Raw genomic sequence first — 19,019 nt, 5'->3', positions numbered from 1 at the left:
CAAATTAAAATAAACTTTTAAGTCCAATTTTCCTTTCAGCTCACAAATCCTTATTTAGAGTCCAATTGTCCGAAATTTAAGTACTCATGGGTGATTGTTTTAAAAGCCAAATTGTCCCAGGAAAAAGGCAGCGCTCTCCGGCAACGGCTGTGCGGCTTCGCTCCACGGAAGAAGCAGTTGACTCTCAGCACCGCGTCACTTCCCCCTCTTCGCTCCGGAGCCCATTAGTGGGTTCCTTTGCGGGTTGGGGGGGCGCTAAAGGTGCCCGCCGAGTCCCATGGTCACAGGCTTCATCCGCCTGTGATTTTTGAATGGGTCCCCGCTTCGCCGTAGCGGAAAAGACCCGTTTCCCGTGGAGCTGCTCCCTCCAGTTCAGAGGGAGTCCGCCATTACCGATGGCGCCACCCCGGAAGTCTGACCTTTTTTTTTAAATTCAAAAGTAAATAGATAAATTTACAAAGCACTACAAACATAAGCTTCTGTAGATGCTGGTATGTTTGCATGCATACCACAAGAAAGTAATACATTCCACGTTACTTGAACATAGCAGCATAATCTCATCTGGCACTTCAGAGAGTTTTGTGTAGTGCTGAAAACTCCACTGTTACTTGGATACGATGAATTTAAAAGAGGTTGTGCACAGAGAAGCCTTGTTTCAATAACAGGTATGTGTTATCAAAGAGTTTAGAAAGACAGGAAATATCTCCAATAATTGCAGGAAAGTGCTGCCTCTGTTTGCTGTGGTTTGTTCCAAGGAAATATTACCAGGCATCTGAGGCAAAGCCTTTAAACTTAGAACCTCTGGAAAATCTGTACTACAAACTGCTGCGTTGAGCTGGTCTTTCAGTAGCGTTGTGAAGTTTCCCCCACTTATTGGTCTATTTGTGAACATAATGATGATTCAGAAATGCCATACTTCTTGGATTATTATGTTGTAGTCATGGCTTAGTCCGTTTTGTTTAGGCTTAACACAAAGAGGGCTATTGAGATAGTTCACATTTTGCCAACAAATGACATGGAAGCTGTTATCTTGACATAATAACTGTGCTGCTTCACTGTATGTGCCTTTCTTGATGAAATTTTGAGATCTGAGGGTGGCACAGAACAGCTAGCCATGAGATGACAGAAGAAAGTATGGTAAGAAAATTGTGTGGTTTGTGTTTTGGCAAGGAATATCCCCCCCACCCCTCCGGGCCACCTTCAGGTTTTGTAACAGTGCAAATAATAAAGTGATTCAAAGACAGTATAAGACCAGATTATACAATCTATGAACCCAAAAGGCAGCTAAAAATAGTTGCCTAGAAGAACTCCTAAGCTCAAGAAGCAGCTTTAATTTACAGCATTCCCAAGTTGAAAATATCTGACAGACTTTCACTTTGTATTTTAAAATTAGTGGAATACGTAGGCATCAGGTTGTGGCTTGTGAGCAAAACATTTTGGACTTTCGTTACTAACTGTTTTCCACTGATCTCTCTACTTTTCTGTAGCGGTACTATTTCTTTTAAAGGTCATATCCTCTTGTGAAAACTATATGGGCTCATCAAACTCTAGATTTAAAAACTCAGGACAAAGGTGTACTTTCAGTCTGCAGCAGTACAGCTGTTAGGAATTGTTTGTTTTTAAGTAAATTATGGTCTAGCCTCTGACTCCATCATAGTTTGCTTTATGTAGCAGTGACCTTGCTGAAGTGCCAGTTAAAGTTGCCAGGATGTTATAGTAACCGCTTAAATGTGTGCTTCAGGGAAGGTTTTCAGAAAGGGGGAAAATGTGGCTGTTACTTCAAGAGAAATGTGCTACCTCCTTTGTTGTGTCGAACCCAATTTGGATGTCTGGTCTTGTAGGAAATCATGAAAGCAGGCATTTATGAGTTTTCCAAACTGTTTAAACTTCCCCCAGACAGTCGACTTGTTTATCTGCAGCACTGAGTTTATGTCGTATGATGATCGCTGTAACGAACACTTGCACTGGATTTTAAACAGCTGCAATACCATAGAGTTGTATCTGACTAAGTCCTACTCAGGAGGAATTAATTGAACAAAGTTGGTTTAGATGGTTTCAATGGGTCTACTTTGAGTAGGGATAGTATTGGACACAACCCATAAAAGGAGGCATAGTTGTGCTTTCATTTGGAGAAATGAGACCAGCCGTGTCTTTTCTCTGTTCTACCGAATAACTTGGATGTTTTATCCTGAATGGGAGTAATCCAATTAAATGCTGTGGGATTTCAGTAGAACTCTTAATTTCTCACGACATGCTCAGCAGCACATTCATACATTTTCCATTGGCAACTGTCATGCCTTAAATCAAAGGTTTTCAACCTTTTTGAGTCCATGACTCCATTCTTTCTGTGGCACCCCGTGGGGCTCAGGAGCCCAGTTGTGTCACCCTTTTTGAACACCCTTGTGGAGTGTTCCCTTAGCCTTCTCCCCTTTCCTTGGGAGTCCTATGGGCAGGTACAGCTGCCGCCCCTGGTCTCTGAGCTGCCCCCCTACCCCTAAGAGAGGTACCTCCTCACACTGCCCCACAGGGGCCTGGGAAGCACCCCCTGGCCAGCCCCAGAGGCACCATTCAGCTGTGGAGCTTGTAGCCAGGGCTGCTGCAACAAACAGCTGTGCAAGCCTTTGGGAGGCAGAGATGGGAGAGGGCATCAGAGGGAGGGAAAGAGGGACAGAGGCCAGTGTTGCCCACAACACCCCTGACCATCATTCAAGGCACCCCAGGGTGCCACGGCACTCTGGTTGAAAACCAGTACCTTAAACAAATCTTGAGTGAATCTTTGGCTATGTGTACACTACCAGCTTAAAATGCAGTGAGGTCATTTTTTCTGCTGCATTTGAAACTGCATTTGCATGTTGTACATATCAGTATAGTTGGATGTGTTTCCAAGTTGCCTACTGTTTTTCCACACCAGTGAATGGAGAAGGCTTGAGGGTGTCTTCAAATGGCTTACATTTTCAAATCTGATCAAAGCTGTTTTAGAGTAAAATGCATCAAAATGCAGTATTTCTCAAGAAACTACAGGATAGGTGTAGATTGAGGCTAATATGATGTGTGCATGACTTCACAAACCAGCAGTAGGAGCACTCTGGATGCAGAGTAAACTGAAGCATGAATGCAGTCTTTGTTTAGATCTATGTGGAGAATACAAAAAGCTTGCAAAGTGTTGGTTGAGGTGGAACATTTTGTATGCAATTGTCTCTTAAGCACAAACGATCATTTTAGAAAAAGTGTCCTGTAGATAATAAAGTCAGTATGCATGCTCACCATAATATATGTATAATATAAAATAGTACTTGATGAAATAAGCTGAGTTGGACTCAAAATATGTAAGAAATGTTGCTTTCAAGTGATTTGCAGTGTAGTGTCTTCTAATATCTGGGGCTTCACATTTATAAGGTTGGATAACTTCTAGTGATTCCAGTATGAGCAAGTAATAAAACGTTGTCAGAAAACATCTTCAGAAAGTAAGCTGTGTAATATGTGGTTCTGTCATGCTACTCTATGCAAGCCGATTGTATCACGTAGTGATTATTTTCCAAACATCCATTTTAATATTTCAGATTTTAGGAATACATAATTGTTGTCAACAGGATAGTTAGCCATCTAGTCTAAACGTCTAATTATGTCGCTAGTCCACTGTACATATCTATCTACCTATCTCTATATCTATAATGAACACATATTAATTATCCTGGTTAAAGTGGTTGTTACTTGGTGACTAATGCTGCTATATTAGCGCTTGTGCTGTTCCCAGGCCATCTGGGTGTGCATCTGTTAGTGAGCCCAAGGGAAAAGGTGAATGATTGTTCATTTGCAAGTAGCTATGGTGGCCATAAAGAAAGGAGTGGTGAGCTTTTGGTAATGGGGCTTCTCATCTGGAAACTTTAGACTTGCATGTCATATGTACCTTATTGCTTGCTGTCTGTTCAAAAACAATATCTAATTAAACTTTCTCTTTCCAGGTGTTCAAGATGAATCTGGAAAAACTCAGCAAACCTGAACTACTGACTCTGTTTAGCATTCTTGAAGGGGAACTAGAAGCAAGAGATCTTGTCATAGAAGCCTTAAAGGTAAGCTACAGATTAGCAACCTTGCTGCTGCAGATACCGTCCTCTTTTTCTGTTAATATATATAGAGAGAGAGTGTGTGTGTGTGTGTGTGTGTGTGTGAGAGAGAGAGAGAGAGAGAGAGAGAGAGAGAGAGAGAGAGAGAGTTAGCTAGCATTGATTGATACACTATTTTACTAGTTCAGGCTTTGTTAGCTGTATTAGAGCACAGATGCTGTGCAGCCATCTATATCTTGGCATTTTATGTCAGAGGTGATAGCAGGTGCAGACAATTCTATGGTTAAACACCTTGATTATTTCAAATTTTTAAATCAGTGTTGCTCTCCTTTCACCATAGAAGATTAGCGAAACTTGAACTTCTTGTTCTAACTCTCGTGTTTCAGCATGTCTCTGTAAAGAGATGATCTGGTGAACAGCTCTTGTAGTCTCAGCAGGCAGGAGTAGCAACACAGATTCTTCCTCCGGATTTCTAACTAGCTTCATTGGTTTCTGTCAGTTCTTTTCTAAGGCCTCCTCTGCAGTCCAGGTTATCCTACTTAGCTTGTGCAATGTTAAAGTCTGTTGCTTAGGGACACATTGAAATGTTTTGGTTCTTGCTAGGTCCTACCACCCTAGTATTGTTAAGTGTTCATACACACACCCCTTGCATTTTCTGTTGGTGGGGGTGATGAAATCAAGGCTTGCTTAGGAAATGTGTGTGTTTAATTACGACAAAAATAAAAAGCAATGATGCAAACAGCTTTTTGCTCTCTTGACCCTATCCATCCTGGCTAGTAAAAGCCAAATGCAGGGAGGGAGGGTGTTTTGAACATGTCTCTATGTGATGGAATGATCCATGCTGTTCTTAAACAAGCAGTAGTGTGTCCACTCCTGAAAAGCCCACCCCTAGACCTTGCAGTTTACGAAAACTACCACCCAGTCATGTACACCTGTTTCTTGGACAATGTGGTGGGGATTATGATGGCTAAGTAGTTTCAGGAATTCCTGCAGGATGTGGACAATTCAGGTCCATTTCAATCTGGATTCAAGTGTGGTTTGGGGGCAGAATCAGCCTTCATTGCCCTGGTGCAGTGGGATGGAGAAATGCGAGTCTGGTCCTGCTTCTCAGTCTGTCTGCTGCATTGACCATGGTATTTTCCTGGAGTGACTGTGTGGGGTGGGTGCTGGGGTCACAGTTTTACAGTGTTTCCAATCCATCTGCAGGGCTGTGTCCAGAGAATAGCATGGGGAGGCTGCATCTCAGTCCCACAGTCCCTGTGCTGTGGTGAGCCACAGGTTATAACCCTGTCGCAAGTGCTGGTTAGCATCTATATGAAGCTGTTGGGAGCAGTCATTAGGAATTTTGAGGAAAATCATCTTCAGTATGCTGAATACAACACAGCTCTATTTATCCATAACATCTGAGTCAGGAGAAGCTGAGTATGGTCTGGAACATTGTTTGGATCTAGTTGTGGAATGAATGAGGGCTAAAAAACTGAGCTTGAACCCTGGGAAGACAGAGGTACAGTTAGTAAGTGGTTGTGCCTCGGAAATCGACAATTTCTCTGTTCTTAATGGCATTGTTCTTCGTCTGAAAGAATACGTTTGCAGTTTGGCAACTCTCCTGGATCCATCTTTGTCACTTGAGGCTCAGGTACATTTGGTATGTGGACTACAGCTGTTCTTGGACAGGGATAGCCTTGGTGCAGTGATTCATGCTTTAGTGATTTGTTAAGGGTGCTGGGAGTTGTAGCTTTGTGAGGCATAATCTACAGTTCCCAGGACTCTTCGGGGGAAGACATGTGCTTCAAATGTATGGCATGGATGTGATATTTGGTCTGAATATGCCTGTTAGATAAAACCGTCTTAGACCTATGTCCTCTAAAAGCAAAGACCTGTAGTGGTATTAATGTGATGAATGGTACCCAAAGACCGTCAAACTTCATTTTATTGTGTAAGAAATATACCATGCTTGATTGGGGGAAAGTTCTTTTAAAGAGCTGTACCTCCTGTATACCTGAGAGGTTGCCCCTTTTTATATCTATGAGAAAAAGTATTCTTGGATGTTAACTTACCATATTAAGTGAACATGTGCAAAGACAGCTATAGCTCTGGTATTTGCTTTGCTGATTTTTATCAGACAGCTTAGAGCCTTTCCTCTGAAGTCTTGTTTTAAAGGTGTGCCTGTACCCTGAGGTAGCCTATGAGAAGGAACGGCAATGACATTGTAGCTGGGGAGTGTAATTAAATGAGCATTTCTGTGGTACACATGTGACAAGTAGCTATTACAGGGTCTTGATTTTAAGATTTTCTGAGTGCAGTGTCTGGAGCTCTGGATAGCTACTAGAAACGTGACCAAGACATGACGTGTCTAAATTGTATCCGAAGCTACAAAATAAGAAATGTGGTTACTTTCTATAGTCTCTCTTTCTGAATGTATATGTTGGTAATCATTAATAATCATTCCCTTTACAGCTGACTATTTGTTACAGTGAATTTTATCCCTGTTTCTGGACTAATTTCATTTGGAGGGAAATAAGCATCATCATGCACGTCCTAAGAATATCTCCCACAATACGTTGTATGAATAGAGCTGTGTGTAAGGAGGACTTACCCAGGGAAGGCCAGAAACTCTAATGATGGCAAAAATGCCTTAGTGCCTAAAATTTATATGTGTGACAAACTCTCAAACAGGTCTTTCTTTTGATTGAGGATACTACATATAGCCAGCTATGGACCTAGGTTAGTCAGGAGGTTACTATAGTTATTCCCTAAACCACACCTACCTGCCCCATATCTGATATCTGTGGTCAGATGGCTGCAGAAAGCAGAACTGAACACCTTGTACGTCAGCTGATATGCAGGGAGTTTTGTTGGCCCCTCCTGGAAGGACCAACCCCCTGTCAATCAGCTGACAGGAGATGGTCCTTCCCACCTGCCAAGGTTGGCTCACTCAGGTGGGGTGGATAAAGATCTGGCCCACTGAGCCAAAAACGTTATCCCCCTGAATTGAATCATTGAATGGCTTTCAAATGGGATTAGACAAATTAATGTAGGATAAGGCTATCAATGGCTACTAACCCTGATGGCTATGACAGGCATCCCCAAACTCGGCCCTCCAGATGTTTTTGGACTACAACTCCCATCATCTGTAGCTAACAGGACCAGTGGTCAGGGATGACGGGAACTGTCGTCAGAAAAACATCTGGAGGGCCAAGTTTGGGGATGCCCTTCACTATCTGAAGTAGCATGCTTCTGAATGGCAGCTGATGGTAACCACGGGAGGAGGAGTTTGGATTTGGATTTGATATCCCGCTTTATCACTACCCTAAGGAGTCTCTAAGCGGCTAACAATCTCCTTCCCCTTCCTTCCCCACAACAAATACTCTGTGAGATGAGTGAGGCTGAGAGACTTCAGAGAAGTGTGACTGGCCCAAGGTCACCCAGCAGCTGCATGTGGAGGAGCAGGGAATCGAACCCAGTTCACCAGATTATGAGACTACCGCTCTCAACCACTACACCACACTGGCTATCACGCTTCCCATAGGTATTTGGTTGGTCACCCTGAGAACAGGATCCAGCAGGCTCTTCTTACGGTTTTACTTCTAGTTACTGATAATCATGGTGTACTGTATATCTAACAGTGCCTGTGAAAGAACATTTGAACAAGTGGAATTTCCCACCCACTTTATAGGTGCAGCCCTCAGCACACCCCGAAAAATGTCTGCTGAGGGTGTTGTTCTTATTAAATTGCTGGTGCATCTTTACAGACTAAATAATCATGATTCAAACAGTTTAGAATTATGGAGCATTTTGTGCCAGCTTATGTTTATGGCTATGCATCAATGTCATCTAAGAACAAAAGGGTTTGCCCACCTGCACTAACTTGTGTATGCCACAGAACAGCTTGAGCAGTAAAGCAGGGCAAATGGCTTTCTCGAGTGTACAAATGCTGCAGTAGTTTGAGTAATTGCTTTGATGGATTGAAGCTCATTTGGGGGGAAAGCTGCTAGGTCTTACTTCATCTTTGTGATTGAACTCCTGCATCACTGCACGTTTCTTTCCACATGAGTTTAATTAGTGTTTCTCTGAATAATGAAAGTTATACAAAGAAATGAACTGTCTCTTGCAAGACATACAAGTTGCCTGTATTTGAAAGCTGCAAGGATAGGGAGGGGGGCAATAATTTAAATGGTACACGCAAGGATAACTGAGGTTTTTACTGATTGTATAGGAAAGAGGAAAATTGAAGGGTGTAACACTAGACTTTCAACCTTGAGTAGCAATCTTAATTGTGTAACAGGAAGACCGTCTGCTTTGAGGGGGTTTATGAGGAAAGGAGGGATATAAATGTGTTAAACAGGATCATAGAAAGCTGGGTTGGGTGTTGCCCTGGACTGGATTCCCACATGCCCCTCTCAATCTGCTCTGGCAGATTGGGGGAATCCCAGAACAGATTTGGAAGGGGAGAGGAAGGGGAAGCGCCTGTTGTGCAAGCCGAAATCCTTACACTAATGGGTTGAGTTCATTGGCTACAATCCAAAGTCACTGTTACTATGATTGGAGCCATTTATCACAAAATGGGGGGACAGTATTAAGATGCTGATTCCTGAACAGGACAATTGAACAGCAGAAGATGGCACATGGGTGTGGGTGTAAAAATAGTTGGGTTCTTCAGCAAGGGGTGTTAATTTTAAAATCAGTTACGGAGGTCTATAGCATTTACTCATTTTCAACTAGTAGAAAAATACTATAAAGAAAACCAGAGAATGCTGAAATGTTAACAAGTATGGCTTTGAAACTCAAACGCAACTGGACTAATCATAGATCTGCAGATTTTGGATTGGCTGATAACCAGCCATTATTTGTGGTTGCCATTGACTGCCTTCTGTTCTTTGAAACCTTGGGCACAAACAAGAAGACGCAGGGGTGGGGAGCGCTGTTTTACTTCACTGCGGGTGGCGCTGTGGGTTTAACCACAGAGCCTAGGACTTGCCGATCAGAAGATTGGCGGTTTGAATCCCCGCGACGGGGTGAGCTCCTGTTGCTCGGTCCCTGCTCCTGCCAACCTAGCAGTTTGAAAGTACGTCAAAAGTGCAAGTAGATAAATCGGTACTTCTCCAGCGGGAAGGTAAACGGTGTTTCCGTGCGCTGCTCTGGTTTGCCAGAAGCAGCTTAGTCATGCTGGCCACATGACCCGGAAGCTGTGCGCCGGCTCCCTCGGCCAATAAAGCAAGATGAGCGCCGCAACCCTAGAGTCGGCCACGACTGGACCTAATGGTCAGGGGTCCCTTTACCTTTACCTTTATGCTGAACACTGAAGAAGGAAAATGCTGCGTGAATACCCCCCTCCCGCTATACCTTCCTTTCACTCCGGCATGGTGTGGGTCAAATTAGATATTTGAATGCAGTTGTTCTTTTTAGTTATGTAAACCACAGTCCCATGGGAGTGGGGAAGCAAGTTTAACTCTCCTCCAGCTAGGGTTCCAAAAGGGTGGGGTGGGGACTCTGAAGCTTCTGTTTCAGACAAAGTCTCAAGCAGCTTCTTTATCATGGATCAAAGATGAAGCCATAATGTGCTATCATAGAACTTGGGGCAATGGGTTACAGGAGAAGATGAAATGTAACGGCTTCGACAAAAGCCAAAAGCTTTGTCTTGGGACTCAAATGTTCAGAGAAGGCCTGTAGTACAACTTGGAAAATCTCCGTATGAAGTATTAAAAAAATATACTGAGTTCATGGTGATCTAAAGGCACCGGGTGCAAATTTTCATTCTGTAGACAAGGAAAAAGTGTAGACAAGGTATCTTGCTTGTTGTTTAATATCAAGTCGATAGATCAGGCTTTGTCCACTGGACTGAGATTTTAATGCGATTAGCCAAATAAACCTTGTGTGCTGTATTTTATTTTAATAGTGTACACTGGTAACTTTTTAAAGCCTTTTTATACAGAGCATCACTGGGACTAGAGATAAGAAGAGGTTCAGTCTTTTATCATGTTTCTGGCTGATAGATTACTTTCTTGCCTTAGTGTGTTCTCATTTTCTTCCTACCCCCTGTTTATGACCTCAGCCTGTATTTATTTTCAAACATCTGTCTCTAGGGGGGAAACTAGGAATAAGGAAGTTCAAGACTGCATGGTGAGCTATTTAAAGAAGATGCCATTTTCTGTTTTCTAGAAGAGGCCGTTCTGTATAAATGAAAGCCGCTTGAGAATTGTGTGGTTTAATACTACAGTGAAGCCAGGAGTTTAAGTAGCTTGCTTGTTTGATGTTAAAATGGGAAAATAAATGTGGGTAGTAGAGCTCTATTTCTTTGCTTCAAAAATGCTAATTGTGGGATGTATTGCAGGTCAGGAGGAATCAGTTGGTTAAGCCCTTTGTAAAGAAAGAACCAAGGAATACAAAAGAAGAAGAAAAAGTCAGCGCTAAGCATTTCTCCCACAGCAGCGCAAAAATCCTCAACACTTCCCGTTTCTTCCTTTCAAAGTGTATCCTGCTTCATGCATTGAGCGCCTCTTAATTCCATACTGGCCTGTACTCAGTGGCCTCTTTCCCATTCCTCTGCTCATTACTCCAGCTGCCATGTGCCCACAGCCTTCATCAGTGTGGTGTAGTGTGGTGTAGTGGTTAGAGTGCTGGACCTGGGTAACCAGGGTTCAAATCCCCACTGAGCCATGAAGCTTTGAGAATGATCTTGGGCCAGTCATAGTCTTGCAGTGGGACAAAGAGCATTAGAGCGGATGCAGGGGGCCTAAACAAGGGTGCGCCTTCATACGACAAAAACTATAATTGAGGTGCCAGGTGAATCTCTGTAGGTGCGGATTGCATAACCTAAGGGCCACCACAGGGACGCGGGTGGCGCTGTGAGTTAAACCACAGAGCCTAGGGCTTGCCGATCAGAAGGTCGGCGGTTCGAATCCCCGTGACGGGGTGAGCTCCCGTTGCTCGGTCCCTGCTCCTGCCCACCTAGCAGTTAGAAAGCACGTCAAAGTGCAAGTAGATAAATAGGTACCACTCTGGCGGGAAGGTGAACAGTGTTTCCGTGCGCTGCTCTGGTTCTCCAGAAGCGGCTTAGTCATGCTGGCCACATGACCCGGACCCCTAATGGTCAGGGGTCCCTTTACCTTTACGGGCCACCACAGAGAACACCCTCTCCAGGGCCACTGGCGCCATTCCAAGCTTCTAAAGAGATCTGTTGACTTTAAGATCCAAAAGGGTCTGTAGGGAAGTTGACTGTCTTTCAAATATTTGAGACCTTTTAAACATTAATGTGAGCACTTGAATTGGACCCAGACATGAACTTGTAGCCCATGGAACTGTTTTAAAGCAGGTGCTATATGAGTTCTAAAAGGAATCCCAGTCAGTAATCTGGTTGTGGCAATTTGGACCAGCTGAAGTTTTAGAGGTAGTCTTCAGCCTCATGTACAGCCCATTGCAATAATCCAGACTGGAGGTTACCTGAACATGGAGTACCAAAGTCTTCTCTGTCAAAAAGGGGACATAGCTAGAGAACCAGCCGTAGCTGGAAAAAGGCACACCTGGCCACTGTGGCTTCCAGTGACAGTGTTGGCTCCAGGAGCACCCACAAGTTACAGACCGGCTCCTTCCAGAAGTGTGCCACCTCATGCAAGACAGGGTGTCCCCACACCTCCTGGTCTTGAGAACATTAGATAGAGTTAGAAGTATATTCCTTTTTCAAGCATTCCTTTTTCAAGCAAGCCAAGAATGATCTATTACTCTCAGAGATACTGAACAAAGCTTGCTTCCCAGTGTGGGTGCAAGGAATTGGAAATCTTTTGTTCCAGTTTTAGATTAACTGCCACTTGCTGTGTCATCCAAATTTGGACAAACTGGTTGCCTTGTGTGCATAGTTCCATGTTAAATAAGAAATGCAGCAAGTGACTATTGGATCAAAATGTGCATGATTATTCTTTATGAAAATAATAAAGATAATACCTTATCAAATAAGTTCACATCTCATGATTCGGCCTGTTTCCTGTTTTCCTAATCTCACCAGGCTGTAAGGATTTGTCCTCCTGAACAAATTACGTCAGTATTTCAGAAGGGTGAAGATCTTCCTAGTCTTATAGAATTCTGTGCGTTCTTTTTTAAAAAAACCAAACCAAAACAAGGCTACCCATGAATTAAATAGTTTTTCATTGTCAACAGTTGTTCTTTCAATTCTAGACAAAGTTAAAAATGAACATACACACGCTGTAATTTTGACTTTCTACTGGCTCTGGGACAATGGCTATTCATAAGTCTATATTTGTGTCTTTGACTTTTGAGATTGCTTGCAGGATTTATAGGAAAACACAGCTATATTGAAAATATATAGGGGGGGGGAACTATATCCTTACTGCCTGTCCAAAATGCTTACAAGCTGGAAATTCTCATAATTTCTTCAAAATCTCAGCAAGATGTATTTATGATATATTACATTTCTACCCCACCTTTTAGACCATCATGGAGTCCAGGCTGTTGGCTTCATGGGCCTTCAGACCAGATCCTACCCAGATGTTCAGAAAGTTGATGCAAGTTTTAATCTGCATTTGTCTATTGTTGTTTTAACTTTTTGAAAATCTTAAATTATTGTTGTTAATTTTCTAAGTGATAATTTTATAGTTTCATCTTTATTGTAAATAAACCTCAGTCTAGTGGTGTATACATTTTATGACAATAAACAAGTATCTTGGGGCATCCCTGAATCATTTCTGCCCAACAGTGGCTCATTCTGTGAAATTGCTCCTGAAACAATATGTTACAGATTGTAGAAAGGACATAATTGCCTTCTCTAATACAAATGGTTAGCTTGCTCGTTTTGACAGCTGTATGTTGTTTAACAGACTCAGCAGAGCTCTTGCTTTATAGGGCTACTGTTTAAAATTAAAGTCTTTATTGATGCTGAAAGGGCTACTGTACTTAATTTGGTATGGCTTAACCATGTGTTTGTGTTCATAAAGATCCCCAGATGTCTCGTGCGTGCGCAAGCACAGCACAGCTCCCTTGTTAGGCTTGCAGGAGACAAGATTGCTCTGTCAAGAAAGCCTACATTTTTTTAACCACATGACCCCCAAGGTGCTTTGTGAACAATAAACATTAGGAATAGTTTTGCTTAAAGGAGCTGCTCTTGCTATTTGGTGGTAGAAGAAAAACGTTTCATTCCTGCTCCAGTTCTTCTCTAATTCTCTTCGCATGTATCTGGATATGCAGCCTCTTCTGGGGCTGTAATACTTCTCAGAAGTGCCCTGTTTTCTTAAGAAAATGTGTCTCAAGATTACTTGACCTTTCAGAAGTGGATCTGAAACCATCTGGGGAATTTTCTTTGCAGGAGGTCTTTGCTAACTCCCACCTAGAAAGGATGAAAGGCTGATTTACATTCTCAAGAGGCCTTGATAACCAGGTTGCTAAACATTTACCCTTCAATTTTGAGAACTGTTGTGCCTTCTTACCTGAAAGCAAGTAAATAATACAGCCCTTGTTGGAGTCACTGATTCGGTCAGAAATCCACCTGTAATTTTGTTGTTGTTACCTTGGTGTACTTTCAATTTCAGCCCCTGTATATATTTCAGTATTTTTGTTTACTGTTCTTTTTCCTATTTCCTTTTTGATGTTTACAGTAATCCTAAACAGCTGGGAAAACATGACTATTTCCAAATGTTTTCGTTTCCCTGCCATAAATGCTGTTTGTGAATTCTTTTTCTAATGCAAATAACCTCTGTACTTGATCAGGCTTTTACCGATCAGCTCATCAGGGGGAGAGCCCCTGTACCATGAGAAACATGGGCATTCACAGTGGCTGTGTCCTTTAAAAACCTTTAAAGCATCTACCTTGTGTAAGTGACTAGAAGTTTTGAACAGAATACAGTCTCTGGTTTTTCTGGATCCCAGAAGCTTACCTTTGAAGGGCTGTTCTTTTCTGAATAGCTTTGCCCCATCTCATTAGGTTTACTGTAGTCAAAACTTAATCAGGTCAGGCTTATTTGAAATGACATTATAAGCTGTGTTGGGAGTATGCAAACCATACCGGTTTGGCGCTCTTCTTAAGCTAGTTAAGAACAGATTTTGAAGAGACAAATAGTAGCAGGAGAGAATTACTTTGCTGCTTTTGTATAAATTAATCTCGGATTCTCTGTAGGATTACTCTTCCGCATGCTTCAATCCTCACAGCGATGAATATGTGGTAGATCAGCAGTCTCGCTCTCCAGACTGGCATTACATTTACTGAACAGTCGTTAAGTGAAGTGGCACTGCTCTTTCATTTCGTATTTGTGTGGACTGAGATTAGGCAAGCACCATTCCACTTCTTAAATTTCCTGGGGTGTTTTTCCTCTCCAGTTGTAGAAGCGATTCATGAAATGCCTTGTTGTTCTCTGCTCACTAGTTCTAAATGGGTATCAGTGTTCTCATCCCAGAGTGGGACAGTGGTGGTGTCTGTGGTTCAGAACATGTGATTCACTCGGTAAACTGGGACTTGTTTTGTGCGCCGAGCGCTTTTATGTGCCTTGAACAAGGAAGGAGACTCTGGGATGGATTTCCCAGAACAGTCAGGAGAGCAAAAATTTTCCATTAGCCTTCAGACGGAGGGCTGCTTCACTGTTTCGTTTTAGCACATTCTTGACAGATCCACTACAGCTAAAATGCCAGAAGTGGAACTGTCTGACGTGTACCAGTAAATGTACGAAGCAGCTTTGAGCCAGAACATACAATGCCAGTGGGGTGATATTGTTGAGCAAAGTGACGTAAAAGACAATCCCCCCCCCCCAGTCTATAATTGTTTTGCATATGGAGTCGAGAGAGCAAAGACTAACCTGTCAAATATGCCTTGCCAAGTCAAGAAACCTTTATGTAAGTGGCAGTCTTTTGTTGTGCCATCCAGTAGCAGGAGCAGAACATAAAAAGCTGCCTTATATACCAAGTTAGATCACTGATCCGTCTAGCCTAGTAATGTCTACTCTGACTGGTAGTGCTCTCCGGGGTTTCAGGTGGGGGTCAAAGTCACCTCCCAGCCTCTCTCCAAAACGTTTCAGCCCACTTCACCCCCAGTTATGCCAGCCATGGGGCTTAACTTTTCCTGCAGACTAACTCCAGAATCTCTAAAGTGAGAGACAGGGTTCAGGAGCAATTTGAAAAGGAAATGCACAAGAAAACAGGTCACACAGAAGTCAGCTCTGTTTGACTTCCTTTATGGAGGAGTGGTCCATTCTCTGTGAGCTAGCCTAGTGGTCTGGTGAGTTTCCAAGGGAGGCTTGATTTCTAAAAGACAATATATTTGTCATTACCATAAAATGAGTTCTCAAACCCAGCTACCCTGCCCTGCAGCTTCCTACTGTCTACTCCTGCCGGTTGTGAGTGTTTGGTAGAAATTAGGGGAGAAGAGTAGGAAAGACAGAGAAATGGAAATAGGAGCAGAAATTGCTGTTCATTTATTCGTCCCATATCTAGAAGGGAAATCAACCCAGTGAATAAGATTCATTGTTGTTGCATTCAGTCCACAGACAATATGTAGTTGATCATGGTCCTACCCTTCATTTGCATTGCATTCCCTTTGCATTGATATGACCTGGGTAGAAAACTGTGATAATAGTGTAATTTGCATGATTACTTAATGTGAATTGTTACAGAATTCACCACAGTGGACAGTGAGGCAAATAATGCCATTTTTGGTGGAAGACGCATTGTAGTGGAATGGAAACAGTGCTGCAAGTGGCAAATGCAGGGCAGAACGAAAAGTGATGCCTTCTTACATCGCAAGAGGAGATACCGCCTAAATAATAATAATAATAATAATAATAATAATAATAATAATAATAATTTATTATTTATTATTTATTATTTATACCCTGCCCATCTGGCGGGGTTTCCCCAGCCACTCTTGTTTGTAAAATTGCTGAACCCCACTGCTTGGAGAAATTTAATCCCTTTCAAATGCCCAGATCTAAAGCAAATCCTGGACTCTTTTGTGACCCATTATCAAGTCCGCTTTACTACATTGTAGTTTATAAATAGATCCCTGTGTGCATTTGTAATCTGTTAGCCCAGGGTTGCCAACAATGGAAGAGGAAGCAGGCTGTCCAGCCAGCGACTGCCCAGCCTTGATGTGTTCATCAGTCATCGTAAGCTAGCACAAAGGGGTCATAGGGATGTGTATGACCCTTGGTTCTTCGGTTGAAAGGGTTCCTTTGTGCTGATCTTGGGAATTTCTTTTTTGGCAGTAATTAAAACAACCACAGACCTCTGCATTTGGAAGCTGGGCTTCCTTTTCCTGCAAATGATTTCCTGCTGGGAAAAGCGATGGTGTAAATTGATAGCTGCAGTTAATGATGGTGCAAATCATGGCTGGAGGGAAGGATACTGATCAGGTTTCTTGCCTCCTTTGCGGCTTGTAATAAGGTATTAATTTCAGTATCACACATAACATTGTGTTCTGAGGCAAGAGCCCCTGTGCATTGTGGTTTGTCAGATGGACAAACCGTACAGTGCTTTAAAAAAAAAAAAAAAAAAGGTTAATGCCAGCACCAAAGGAAAGCCTAGTTTTCAACAGTTGTGCACCTCCCCTTCTTCTTCTTTGGCGATCACTCGTAGCCAAGTAAGACGGTTTTAACAACGAGTCCGTAACTCTTCCTTATCTGTTGTATCAGGGCCACACAACAGGGAGGAGGAATAACAGGCCTCTTCTGACTGCAGGCTTGCCTCCCAGCCATTCTCTGACAGCAAGCCCTACTGACTGGGCCCTGATCCTACCTCTGCACAAAAGGGGAAAGCTCAGAGGGGTGGCAGTCCCTGGTGGTCCTTTACAGCTTCCCTCCCCTCTTCGGATCCATTCAGTCTATCCTAATAGAAGGAACCACCTACAGTGGTACCTCGGGTTAAGTACGTAATTTGTTCCAGAGGTCCATTCTTAACCTGAAACTGTTCTTAACCTGAAGCACCACTTTAGCTAATGGGGCCTCCAGCTGCTGCCGTGCCGCCGGAGCACAATTTCTGTTCTCATCCCGAAGCGAAGTTCTTAACTCAAAGTAATATTTCTGGGTTAGCGGAGCCTGTAACCTGAAGCCTATGTAACCTGAAGCATATGTAACCCGAGGTACCACTGTACTTATAAAAAAATATTGTTGTTATAAGCAATAACTACCAGGGTGCCAACTTGAATAAAATATTGAGTGGGGCAGGTGATCCCCGCACCACATAATTGATCACATGACGCAGTGCATGCACACCATGTGAATAATAATGTACATTAACTTGGTGGGGGGCTAAAATATTTGGGGGGGCAAAGACCCCTCGGCCTCTAGGAAATTGGCTCCTATGATAACCACCGTAAGCATTGCAATGTTGTCATAAGTGACTCTCTTTTGGGGGGTTAAAGTCCCCCTATTGTTTGTCGGGGCCTCTAGAATGTCTCCTTTGTCCCCCATTTGTGCATCTCAGCTGGTCATTATGCTGGTTTTTTACTCTGACCAGCCTTTCATGACTCCTGTTTCCATGAGGATTTTATCTTGAGGGTTCTCTTTTTCCTTTTCTTTGGTAGCTAACAATGTGAAAAACCTGATAATGTGTTTCAGGCCCAGCGCAGAGATGCTTTCATTGAAGAGCGCTATGGAAAATTCAACATTAGTGATCCGCTGATGGCTCTTCAGAGGGATTTTGAGGCGCTGAAGGAAGAGAACCATGGCGATAAGCAGCCCGTTTGTGCCAATCCCTTGTCCATCCTGAAGGTTGTGATGAAACACTGCAAGAATATGCAGGAAAAAATGTTGTCCCAGCTCGCAGCTGCAGAGAGCAGGCATCGAAAGGTGGGTTTCATGAGGTGGGAGGGAGGGAAGGGGAAAAAAGAAAGAAAGATACTGCGTAACAGGTTAACATTACATATTGGACCACTTTTATAATTTGATGTGACATTTTCATTGCTGTTTTGCACATTTCTGTGTCTCAAATGTTGCTTATGTTCAGTCAAATCACGTTGCAGGGCTAACATCCTCTATATCATGCCTCTAACTAGCACTCTTCAGATAATAAAACACAAACGTGTTGTGATTTTTACTATTGATGCTGCTATTGGAACCACAGGGAACTTCTCAGAATTGATTAAAGATGATCTAGCTCAGGGGTGGGGAAGCTCAGGCCTGTGGACCAAAGGCACCCTCAGCCACACTGACTTGGTTCATAGCAGGGGAACAACTGACCGACTCTAGCGGTCAAAGCTCTTTCATGCACCATGATTCTCTTGGAATGGGCTGGAAACAATCTCCAGCTCCCAGCTGTTACCAAATGCTGCTCAAAGCAGGTTTTAAAGCACTTGAGGTAGATTTGTTCGAAGTGCTACAAGATTCCTCATTTTCTCTCCCTGGTTTTTGTGCTGCTAGTGACTGAAACAGTTGTCTCTCTAAATTAACACACAACAAAACTATATTTGTACAAATTTCATTTTTGACCCAGTCAGCATCCTGAAGACTTTCATTCTTCTGAGCGTCTGTTTTTGTCCATCTGTTTAGGTTTTCTTCTGCTGGGCTCAAATTCATATAACAACTGATTCAGGTTTTCAGAATTGTTCAGCAAATTATTTCAACAAAGTGTCACTATGTGCGTGTCTGTTGCTGTTCTTTCTGCATGTTTTTGTCATTTCTTTCACAAGCCGAAAGAGGACAAACCTTGAAAATTGCCGAAAATAGACGGGGGTGGGTTGATAGTCTAGTTTCTCAGAACCCTTACACGTAAGTAAAGGTCAGGGGTTCTGCATGCCTTCATTAGAGCTTTCATTTTTGCTTTCGGCAGAAAGGGACCTGGCCTGCACATCTGGATACACTTGTAATTATTGCTGTCTTTCAAGGTGATGGATGGTGTTCTTTTCTCTTTTGAAAGGTAATCTTGGATCTTGAGGAAGAGAGGCAGAGGCACGCCCAAGATACTGCTGAAGGGGATGATGTCACGTACATGCTGGAAAAGGAGCGAGAGCGGCTCACCCAACAGGTA

General features: G+C 42.9%; 1 protein-coding gene and 2 long non-coding RNA genes across 4 annotated transcripts in view; 2 read left to right on the top strand and 1 right to left on the bottom strand.

Annotated features, from left to right (window-relative positions):
- Positions 1-17,030, bottom strand: part of LOC308480967 — a 59,291-nt gene extending 42,261 nt beyond the window's left edge. Inside the window, exon 1 of the long non-coding RNA XR_013988368.1 lies at positions 16,953-17,030. This is a non-coding gene — a long non-coding RNA (uncharacterized lncRNA). The remainder of the gene's footprint in view (positions 1-16,952) is intronic.
- Positions 1-19,019, top strand: part of LOC308480979 — a 171,657-nt gene that overhangs the window by 72,731 nt on the left and 79,907 nt on the right. The window lies entirely within an intron of this gene.
- The window catches only part of LOC308480791 (CTTNBP2 N-terminal-like protein), a 35,446-nt gene that overhangs the window by 9,687 nt on the left and 6,740 nt on the right, over positions 1-19,019 (top strand). For both annotated transcript variants that reach the window (XM_081012650.1, XM_081012651.1), the window contains exons 2-4: positions 3,963-4,070; positions 17,612-17,842; positions 18,909-19,016. In XM_081012650.1, the coding sequence (XP_080868776.1) occupies positions 3,972-4,070; positions 17,612-17,842; positions 18,909-19,016 (438 nt within the window). In that variant the 5' untranslated portion in view covers positions 3,963-3,971. The remainder of the gene's footprint in view (positions 1-3,962; positions 4,071-17,611; positions 17,843-18,908; positions 19,017-19,019) is intronic.

The sequence above is a fragment of the Podarcis pityusensis genome (assembly GCF_964106645.2).
Source record: "Podarcis pityusensis genome assembly, chromosome: 7".
NCBI classification, from domain to species: domain Eukaryota; kingdom Metazoa; phylum Chordata; class Lepidosauria; order Squamata; family Lacertidae; genus Podarcis; species Podarcis pityusensis.
The sequence above is the reverse complement of the archived record's forward strand: the minus strand, read 5'-3'. Positions and strand labels throughout refer to the sequence as shown.